The sequence below is a fragment of the Peromyscus eremicus genome, chromosome 3, assembly GCF_949786415.1.
Source record: "Peromyscus eremicus chromosome 3, PerEre_H2_v1, whole genome shotgun sequence".
Lineage (NCBI taxonomy): Eukaryota > Metazoa > Chordata > Mammalia > Rodentia > Cricetidae > Peromyscus > Peromyscus eremicus.
Genome location: NC_081418.1, coordinates 50,812,652 through 50,823,348, shown reverse-complemented (window position 1 = coordinate 50,823,348; position 10,697 = coordinate 50,812,652). Strand labels below are relative to the sequence as shown.

General features: G+C 51.7%; 1 protein-coding gene across 1 annotated transcript in view; it reads right to left on the bottom strand.

Moving 5' to 3' along the window:
• The window catches only part of Adck2 (aarF domain containing kinase 2), a 19,383-nt gene extending 9,652 nt beyond the window's left edge, over window positions 1-9,731 (bottom strand). Inside the window, exons 1-2 of the mRNA XM_059257020.1 lie at window positions 9,493-9,731; window positions 1,203-1,206 (exon numbers count right to left, since the gene is read on the bottom strand). Of these exons, the coding sequence (XP_059113003.1) occupies window positions 1,203-1,206; window positions 9,493-9,731 (243 nt within the window). The remainder of the gene's footprint in view (window positions 1-1,202; window positions 1,207-9,492) is intronic.
• Window positions 9,732-10,697: the final 966 nt, after the last annotated feature.

The following is a 10,697-nucleotide window of genomic DNA, read 5'->3' as shown; positions in this document are numbered from 1 at the left end:
TTCATATCTGTGATGGCTATTTTTTTTTTTTTTTTTTTTTTTTTTTTTTGTGTTTTTCGAGACAGGGTTTCTCTGTGTAGCTTTGCGCCTTTTCCTAGAACTCACTTGGTAGCCCAGGCTGGCCTCGAACTCACAGAGATCCACCTGGCTCTGCCTCCCGAGTGCTGGGATTAAAGGCGTGTGCCACCACCGCCCAGCCCGATGGCTATTTTTAAATGTCAACTCAACACAACCTAGAATCACTTAGAAAAAGAGCCAGAGTGAAAGGCTGCCTAGAGCAGGCTGGCCTGTACTCATGTCTGTGACTTAGGAAGCCCCAGCCCACTGTGGATGGCCCCATTCCCTAGGCAGGAGATCCCGAACTACGTGAGACAGGAGAAACGCAGAGGAGGGCAAGTTCACGTGACTGACGGGGCTGTTTGGGTTCCTGCCCTTGACTTTCTGCTCGATGATGGGGCGGTGACTCAGAATGTAAACCGAAACAGTCAAACATGGTTGTGCACGTCTTTAATCCCAGCACTTAGAAGCAGATGGATCTCTATGAGTTCAGGGCCAGCCTGATCTACATAGTGAGTTTCAGGACAGCCAGAGCTACGCAGTGAGACTCTGTCTCAAAAGAAATTTTTTTTTTTTTTTTTTTTTTCGAGACAGGGTTTCTCTGTGTAGCTTTGCGCCTTTCCTGGAACTCACTTTGTAGCCCAGGCTGGCCTCGAACTCATAGAGATCCGCCTGGCTCTGCCTCCCGACTGCTGGGATTAAAGGCGTGGCCGCCACCACCGCCCGGCTTCAAAAGAAATTTTTAAATAAGCAAATTTGTAAACCAGAAATAACCCATTCCTCCCCTAAATTGTTTGTCATCAGGCTGTCTTATCACAGCCCACAGAAATGAAGCCTAGAATACTACCTCTTCCTTCACCACGGCCCCAGCAACACCTGGGCCCACAGGTGTTTGTCTCCACTTTAGTTCAAGTCTCTGCCCACGGTGGCGCTGGCTTCGCTCTCTACAGCCTACGCTGAGTAAACAGCCCATTTGTCCTCCTTTGGGGTAGCCTCCATTGATTTCCAGATTCTTCTCAACAACAAAAGCCCCAGCAAATGTATCCAGTTCTTGGTAGAGTCCCTGCTGGCGTGGTTCACTCTATTTCCACTAGGTGGCAGTACTCACTTCGAAGTGTAGCCAAGCTTCCCCTACGGTTCCATACCTGCCTAGAAGAAAAAAAACAAGAGATGTAAACCTGTCTAGACGTCTCCTTGCTCAGGAACCTATCACTTTAGCATCTCCTGTGGCAGATGTGAGGGCGGGGGTACATCTAGTGCCCTGGAGATGGAGGCAGAGGTTTGTTTTCTTATTTTACGTATATGGGTATTGGGTATTTTGCTTGCATGCATACCTATGCATCACATGTATGCCTGGTGGAAATTAAAAGACGCTGTTGGATCCCTGGAACTGAAGTTACAGTGAGCTGCCATGTGGGTGCTGGGAATTGAACCCAGGTCCTCTGGAAGAGTGGCCAGTGCTCTTAACTGCTAATCCAGCTCTCTACTCTAATTTCTGTATTTGACATTTTGACATTCTGGGCAGGATGATTCTCTGGTGTGTATGTGTGGTGGTGGGGGGGGTGGTGGTGTCAGGGGTAGGGTCCTGTAACTGGAGGATATTTAGCTGCATCTCTGACCTCTCCCCACACAATGTCAGAAACAACCCTGGTCCTACAGGTCTCTTTGGGCTTCATTAACAAAACGCCATAACTGGCAACGTGTAAACAGTTCAAAATGGCTGATGAGAAGCTAGAATTTGTCTTTTCCCATCTCTTCTTTCTCCACAAGGTCAAGGTGATTATCTAGCAAAGAAACGTTTGAAAAGGTCAGCCCTTGACCCCACTGCAAGTCTTATGTGATACACCTGGCCTGCAATTTGCCCCTAAGAAAGTTGGAACTTGGTGTAAAAACTTTGGCCATGGGATGGAGCTGTAGGTGAGCAGAGCACTTTCTTGGTGTGTGTGAGGCTTTGGGTTTAATCTTTGGCATCATTTAAATGTATGTGCATCATTTAAATATATATTTATATACATTTCCAGCCACCCCCATACACCCACACACACAGGGAAAAAATCTCAGCATTCTCAAGAGAGAAGGAGAAAGCCATTGTCAACCATGCCTCGTGGTGTCCCCTCAAATCCCTCCCTAGGGAAGGCTGGCTCGGCCCCCTCCGCCTTCCTCTTTTCTGCTCGTTCTGGTCCTTCTTCTAGTGAGACTTTCTCCCAGTCCAGTTTCAGCTCAAGCACCTGCTGGCCCTTCCCAGATTCTGGACTTGTGCTAACACTGTAGGGACAGTCCCTTCTCCTCTGCCTGGGAAGTATGGGTGCACCTACCTCTGAGACCCTCCAGCTCAAATGAGCTACACCCAGTAGTTCTGCTGACCTGGAGGCCTGGACTATCTGTTCTGAAATCCTGACCAGGCTGGACTTGGTGACTCATGCCTCCATTCCAGTACTCAAGAGGCTGAGGCAAGTGGATTGTCAAGAGTTTCAGGCTAGCCTGGGCTACAGAGTAATACCTGGTCTCGTAAACAAAACAAAAGCTGGATAAATGGATCAGCATTTAAGAGTACTTGCTGCCCTTTCAGAGGACCAGAGTCTGGCTCCCAGCACCCATGTCTGATGTCTTCCAACTGCCTGTAACCCCAGCATCCCCTTTTGGCCTCCATAAGTACCTGCAGGCATGTACACCTACACATAAATAAACAATATTAAAACAAAACCCAACAACAACAGAAAACCTGACCAGTAGCCATGACGTTCAAGCTGTGATGTCATTGTCCTTAGCAGGGCAGCCAACTAGCTAACCTCTGACAGGTCATCTCTTCCACTAAATGAGAAGCTAGTTTGGGACTTACCTTCCAGGCAAGCTCTGCAAGCATGCATACCCCCTGTCACCTATGGAAGAAAAAAGCAGAATTTGAGTGAGAATGGTAGCTATGTAGTGCTTCTGCCAATCTGAGGAGGCTGCAGGTGGAGCTGGAGTTCCCAAGGACCCATCTAACCCCATCTGCCCAGGGACCTGAGATGTGGGAAGAGCTGATTCACCGGAGACCATAATGCCAGCTTAGCAGTTCATATAGACTAGCTCAATGCTAGCCAATCCTTCTTATTTTGATTAAATTTGTGACCTGAATAAGGTAGGGAGTAGTCAGATACTAGGCCTTTCCAGAAGAAATGCTCTCTCCCCAGCCAAGTGCGGAACACAGTGAAACACAGTCCCTGAGTGGCGTAAAAGCTGAGGTCAGGGTGCAGGGTGAGTTTTAGCTGGGGGAGGACAAGCTGGTAATAGAGCCAGTTCACATCCTTGAGTTTTTAAACTCTTCCCTGATTCTTGTCTTCCTATTCCTCCCAAATAAGGAGGCTCAGGCACAGAAGATGCCCAGAAACAAGATGGGGGGCCTTGCATCCTAAGCTCAGAAGGACATACAGAAGTTCTGGCCTCAGAGTTAACATCTTGTATGTCCTGGGCTCATGGGGGACATGAAGAGCTGCACTGGCATTCTCACAGATTCATCCACTTTACTCAAAGGACTGGGAACCAAAACTGTAAACCTAGAACATTGTAGGGGCCAGACAGTAGTGACGCATGCCTTTAATCCCGGCACTGGGAGGCAGAGGCAGGTGGATCTCTGTGAGTTCGAGGCCAGTCTGGTCTACAAATCAAGTTCTAGGACATCCAAGGCTGTTGCACAGAGAAACCCTGTCTTGAAAAAAGGAAGAAAAAAAATCCCCGTTTCTAGCCAAAATTTTGAGTAATTTAAATTTTCTATATATATAATCTTTTTCTCTGAATGCAGGCCAGCATTTGGAATCATAGCCAACCTTTTTTTTTTTTTTTTTTCTCAAGACAGAGTTTCTCTGTGTAACAGCTGTGGCCGTCTTGGAACTCACTCTGTAGACCAAGCTGGCCTCCAGTTCACAGAGATCCACCTGCCTCTGCCTCCCGAGTGCTGGGATTAAAGGCGTGCACCACCACGCCTGTTTTTTTTTTTTTTTTTTTTTTTTTTTTCAGGAATTCTGCTAACACCCAGTTGAGAGAGCCAGGGTCAAGGCTGAGCCTGGCCATGGGAAGAGGACAGGCCTGAGAAGGTGACCTCCTAAGGAGGAAAGGGGTAGGTGCCCAAGGGAGGCTAGAAAAGGGCTCTCCTGGGGGTCTCCACAGGCTCTGCGTCCCCTGGGTACATGCGGTCTCCAGACGGGAAGAGGCATGATCAAGAGTGTGTCAGAGTGAGACACAGACATTCCCTGCCTCTGGTTAGGTCCCTCTTTGGTCCTTCACCCAGTGGATACATGTTCCTTCTCCCCACACCAGCTTTCAAGAGAATAGCTAACCAATGGTCTTGTCCATCATCACTGGCTGTGTAGATTTTTCACCCATGCTCTGGCAGACAAGTGTCAATGCAGCAAAAGAAAGACCCTGCCAAGAGCCCCAAGAAAACCAGCCCGAGTAGGCTGGGAGGACTACAGATCTGGTGCCCCAGCCATGGCACGATCTGTACCTTCCACAAGGGGGCAGCATAGCGAAGACACGGATTGGATACTGATCAAGAGATTTTGAAAAGTTGGGGATTTAGCTCAGTGCTATGCAAGTGCAAGGCCCTGGGTTCGGTCCTCAGCTGGGGGGGAGGGTAGGGGAGAAGGTAGGTGGTGCTGGCAGAAACATGCTCCCAAGCAGTGTGGGGTGACAGAAAGGACTTGGGTTCAGTGGACAGGTCTAGGCCCGTGTGCTCTCCAGTAAGACTCACAATGACATGACAGAAAAGACTGCTAGAACAGAGAAGTTGCTCAGGAAAGCATTAGCATCCCAAAGGATTCTTGCTAGAAATGAGAAAACTTGAGGGTGATGTCCAGAGGTTTGTTCTGTGGGTGCTCTCGGGCTCCTCGGGGGAACTAGCCTGCTCAGGACCCTGGAGTTCTCCCTCTTATCTCCCCTGGCTGGTGGCCGACGGCCGAAGCCCGCGAGCTTTTGGCTGCCTGCCACTCTGTGGTAGAAGGCTCTGACGGGAGAGAAGAAAAACTGCCTGATTCTGTCTTGAGTCTGACGTGCCCTGTATTCATGGGGAGAAGAGAATGAAAGAAAGAAAGAAGAGGGCTAGAGACATGGCTCAGTCGTAAAGAGGACTTGCTGAGCCACCACGAAGACCTGAGTTTGGCCACTAGCACCCAGGACAAAGGTGGGTATGTTCTTCCGTACCCACTGTTCACCCAGCCCTGGATGGGGAGAGCAGACACATGAGCATCACTGCGGCTTGTTGGCTGCTACCCTAGCCACAAAATGTGAGCTCTGGGTTCAAGGAGAGACCCTGCCTCAAAGGGAAAATGTGGAGAGTGATGGAGGGGGGACACCTGACATCACACCCTCCTCTAGGCTTTGGAATGCCCACACCCATGCCACACCTTCCTCCTGACCTACCCTCCCCCCACACACACACAGAGGGGCGGGGGGAGGAGGGGGAAGGGAGAATAACAGGAGACACAAGGGAGTGAGGGAGTTCTCCTCTCACACTGGGCTGGGCACAGCAGCAGACCCTTCCCTCTATTACCCGACTTCCTCCTCACCAACACAATGAGGTGGTTACAAGTGGTTCTATTTCCACTTTACCCTTGAAGATATGGGACTCAGAGGCCAAGCAACCTGTTCTGGAGCTGGAGCTGGCTATCTAGTCCCAAATCTATGTTCTTCAACAGGGCACTGAAGGAAGAGGAGGGGAAGGGATTAACACGGATGTTCTGTAGCGGTCCAAGGCTCTGCCGCATGGAGAAAGCAGAATTAAAGGCTCACAAGAAGTCATCTCTGTCCCCTTGTCTCATCCTTACCTTTCCCAGCTTGAGCCAGATCATAGTCAGCCCTTCAAATCTACACCTCCACATCTGTGGATCCTAAAGTCTTCCCGGAACTTGTTCTGTAGACCAGGCTGGCTTCGAACTCACAGAGATCTTCCTGCCTCTGCCTCCCTCCTGAGCGCTGGGACTAAAGGCGTGCGCTACCACCCACCACTGCCGGCCTGGATCCTAAAGTCTTAGATTCAGCCCATTGTTGGTGGAAAATATTCTGAGATACACATACAACTGAAAATATACAGCTGTGTGTGTGCTGGGGGTTCCTGGGAGATTTATGTAGCTCAGGCTGGCATTGAACTCATGATCCTCCTACCTCAGTTTCCTGAGTGCTGGGATGAAAGATGGGCACCACCATACAAGGTATGTATAGTCTTTTTTCTTGTCACCCATCCCCTAAACATTAGACTCTAAAGTCAGGTATGGTGGTACACACCTGTAATCATGGCACTTGGGAGGGGGTGTCAAGAGGTCAGGAGATAAAAATCCTCAGCTACAAAAAAAATAAATAAATAAAAATAAAAAATAAATCCTCAGCTACATAGCAAAGTAGAGGCCAGCCTGGACCAGGAGACACAGTATCAAAACAAAACAACAAACAAACAAACAAAACAAGGGATGGAGAGATGACTCAGTGGTTCAGAGCACTGGCTGCTCTACAGAGGATCCCAGTTCAATTCCCAGCAACCACACACAGTGGCTCACAGCCCAACCGTCTGCAACCCCATTCCAGGACCCTCTTCCTGGTGTGGCATGTGTGTGGGTATTCCAAAGGCCTCTTCTTCCCTCTGCTGCCACCACACACACACACAACTCACAAGTGGCCCACAGACACGTACAAGCAAAACACCCACACACATGAGATCTTCAGAAAGAAAGAAAAAAAAAAAAAAGCCACAACAATAGAGTCTAACAACTATTGAAAATAGTTCAAGATACCCGGGAGGTGGTGGCACACACCTTTAGTCCCAGCACTCGGGAGGCAGAGGCAGGCGGATCTCTGTGAGTTCGAGGCCCGCCTGGTCTACAGAATGAGTTCCAGGACAGTCAGACAGTCAGGGATACACAGATAAACCATGTCTCAAAAAACCAAAAAAAAAAAAAAAAAAAAAAATCAATATATATGTGTGTATATATTATATATATTATTTATAATTACACAGTACATTAGATTAGATGGAAGTAATTAATAATAATCTAGAGGTGAATCAAAGAGTATAGAAGAATTCATGTAGGGTATATGCAAATTCGAAACCATTTTTTCGACAAATTTGAAAATCCAAACATTTTGGTATCCAGGGAGTTGCTGAAGCCACACTCCTTCAGCTACAGAAATCTGACTTTATGCCTACCTTAGGGCTCATTTTGCAACCTGGAGAGAAGCTGAGGATGGGGAGAGTAGGGGTGTGTGCTTCGGAGCAGCCCCAGGACAGAGCATCCACCTTGTGTGTGTGGGGGTGGGGGGGCGCATTGCTTTGAACTGCTGGAGCTAGAGACTCACCAGGGTTTGGGTGGGACCAAAAGTCTCATCTGCTGGGAAAACGGGACACCAGCAGACACAAGGCCACACAAGGCCACACAGAGAAAGTGGGCAGAGGACAATGAGTGGATCTGGGTCATGGTGAAGGAGCCACAGGATGACCCAGCAGTGAGAACACTACAAACAGTGAGTCTGGGATGGGAAGGCATTCATCCAAATCTGACCCATGGGGCAGAGGCAGGAATATTTTCCTAAGACAAGTTAGCGCCCAGAATACCAGGATAAAATTGTGGCCTAGGAGTTGTCAAAGGACCGACTCCTCAGCCCCATGCTTTGTCAGGTCCACCTAGGACGTGACGAGCTCTCTGGAAGCCACACATTCAAAGGCTCCTAGGCTCTTGTGTGCTTTGGGCTCGGGGGAGGCAGCCAGCTGGACTCCTGGCTCGGTTCCCATCGAACTTTGCGGGTTTGCTGCCGCAGGATAGCCTGTGGCCCTGGGAATAATTAACCCTCCAGCAGCCAAGCCTTTGATCTTTATTTAGCGAGTGAAGACTTAGAAAGAAGGATGCAAACAAAGCAATAATTTGAATACTAACACTTCAAAAACAAATGCTTGGGCTTGGCAAATGTCTCTTCTGAAAGTCGACAGTGCTTCATTGAAATGGGTGTGGCATGAAGAATTCAGAAAGGCCTCGAAGATCTTATGCAATGAGCAAACCCCTCAGCTATGAAGGAGATGCAGCTTTTCTCCCCCTCTGTGACTTTAAGTAAATCCCGGTTCCCTGGTGTCTGAAGTCCGCCCCCCTCCTCAACCCGGTGTCTGTCTCTCCGCTCCTTCCCCAGGGTCTGTCCCCGGCCCCCCCCACCCCTCCCCCGCACAAGGACCTCAGTCTCCTGAGTGTTGGGATTACAGGCATGCCGGGCAGGGCCTTCCTCTATATGAAACATTATTTTTCCTCTAAGTACCCACTTTGTGAAGTTGTAAGAAGTCTGGGTCTATACTAACACCCTTCCCTCCACCCTACCCCCACCTCTCCCTCTACCCCACCCCCACCCAACCTAAGCTTTAAGCCACTAGGCTACCTCCCGAAACATAGGTTAACTCTTTTGGAGGTCTCTAAGCTATAGACAAGAATGTCTTTTTTCCAGGACAGACAAATTGTCGCTGTCAGGCCTGAGAACTTATCCTTTGGCATTTCTCTGCTTGGACCCCATTGCCTTCAGCATAGTATTCAAAATCTGCCCAGCCCTCTGGAATCTCCTCAGGCCTACCCATCTAACCTTCTCTCTTTCTTCTTAAAGGTTCCCCTAATACCATGATGGGACTCCCCCACAGTTGCCAGACTGCCTTTTCTGTCCTGTTTCTCCAGGCCATCAAAGTCCCAGAGGACTGACTTCATGCCCCAGCCTGTGTTCCCGACTCCCTTGCAGCCCACAGCATTTTCAAGTGGACTTCTATTTAGCGATCCTACCATCCGAAAACCTCCTGCATGTGTGCTTTCATCGTGTAAGAAGGACCAGTAGGCAGAAGAAAATCGCTTCTCTGATCGCTTTTCCTGACCAGCCCGCCTTCCAGCGGGCTTAGAACCCTTTCTGTTCCCTTCTGCAGGGAGGCGGACCCGAGGATCCTTATGGCCCGCTCCTAAAGTGACTGTGAGTTGCTTGGGGGTAAATATGGACCCGTGGGTCCTAATAGCCTGTCTCATGACTGTGAGTTGCTTGTGGCCAAACAGTGGGCCGGTGGGTCTCAAAGGCCTGTCTCATGACTGTCAGTTGCTTGGGGGCAAACGTGGAGCCCAATTTTGCCTGCGGCCTTCCGCAGCTTAGCTCCATGCTAACTGACCAGAAACAAAGCTAGGGGCAGGGAGCGTGGCCGCCGCTGCGGTGGGGACGGGTCTTTGGTCCCTGGCTAAGCGCATCTCGAGAATGGACCCCGGCCGGGGTAGAAGAGAACCCAGGCGGCCATCTTCAGCACAGAAAAGGTTAAGCCACCGTCTCCCCCACCCCCCGAAAGGCTAGGGGGCGAGTGCGGCAGAAGGTCCTGTTTACCGTGGCTCCCCCTCGGCGGCGGGCCCTGGGAGAGTGGTTGCCGTGGCAACCGGCCGGGCGCCCGCCAGCTGCGGATTAGCTCACTGGAGCGGCGGCGGGATGGGTCGGGAGGAGGGGGCGCGCGTCACGGCAGACGGTCGCGGCGCAGCCCGAGGCAGAGGAAGGGGCCGCGCGCGCGCGGGCGGGCGGAGGGAGGGGACGCCGCGCGCCTCCGAGGCCCGAGGCGGCGGGGACCGGCCGGGAGCGCGCGCCGCGGGGACCCGAGGGGCTCGCAGCGGCCTGGGGAGGCCGCGCGGACAAAGGCGCGGAGGGCTGCGGGCCATGGCGCCCCAGGCCCCCGCCGCCGCCGCCGCCGCCGCCGCGGGCGTCCGCGAGATGCGCCCCGGAACCCGCGGAGCCGCCGCTTGCGGGGAGGTAGGACCGGGCGCCGGGGGTGCGGGGCGAGCTCCGGGGAAACCCGGGAGGGTACGCGCGGGGGCGGCGAGGAAACTGTGTGCAGGCGGCGCTGGGGACTCTTCAGCCCGGCCCCAGGGACACGCGCCGGAGGGCGATCCAGATCTCTTCCCCGGGGCGGGCTGACTTCAGGGCCGAAGAAACTTGCAGAGACTGGGCAGAGCCCGGCCCTGCGCCGTGCCAGAGCTCTGGACGCCTGAGAGTGAGTGCGCGTGTGTGAGAGGGCGTCTGTACGCCGGGGTGGGGGAGTCCAGACGGCTGGAGTCAGGGTTCGCAGTGTTGGAGGGTGGGGAACGTTGAAGTTCACTTCTCCCACTTCCCTCCCAAGGATGGAGTTGGGAGCCGATGGAGCCCAGGGTAAGTCTCTGAACAACACAGGATATAATCTTGTGTAGGAGGAGGGCACCGAGATATGGAGTCAGACCACTGAGACAGAGGGAGCCCAGCGCCGGGAATCCTCTAGTGAGGGGCAGGGACAGGAAGCGGGGGGGGGGGGGGGGGGGGGGGGTTTGCCCTCCTTGGCCCTGCGTTGGAACTAGGAAAGTGCGCGGACCCTGATTTAACCAATCTGCTGAGGAAGAAGCAGGCTGACTTCTGGCCCAGGGCTCTGATGGCTTTGGGGGTTGTGACTTCAACTCCCCAAATGACAGGTAATTGTGGGGTGTGGTAATGGTGTTATAATAGTCACTTTACAGTAATTTGTTCTGAAACACTTGCACCTGCTGTGGTTACTGTAGCCTTTTCCCTTCAGTATCAAACACCTGAAGAGTGGAATGGACTTGTCCATATAGGAGGGAAGTGGAAATTCTGAGAGGAAGCTGAGGGCAAACAGAAAC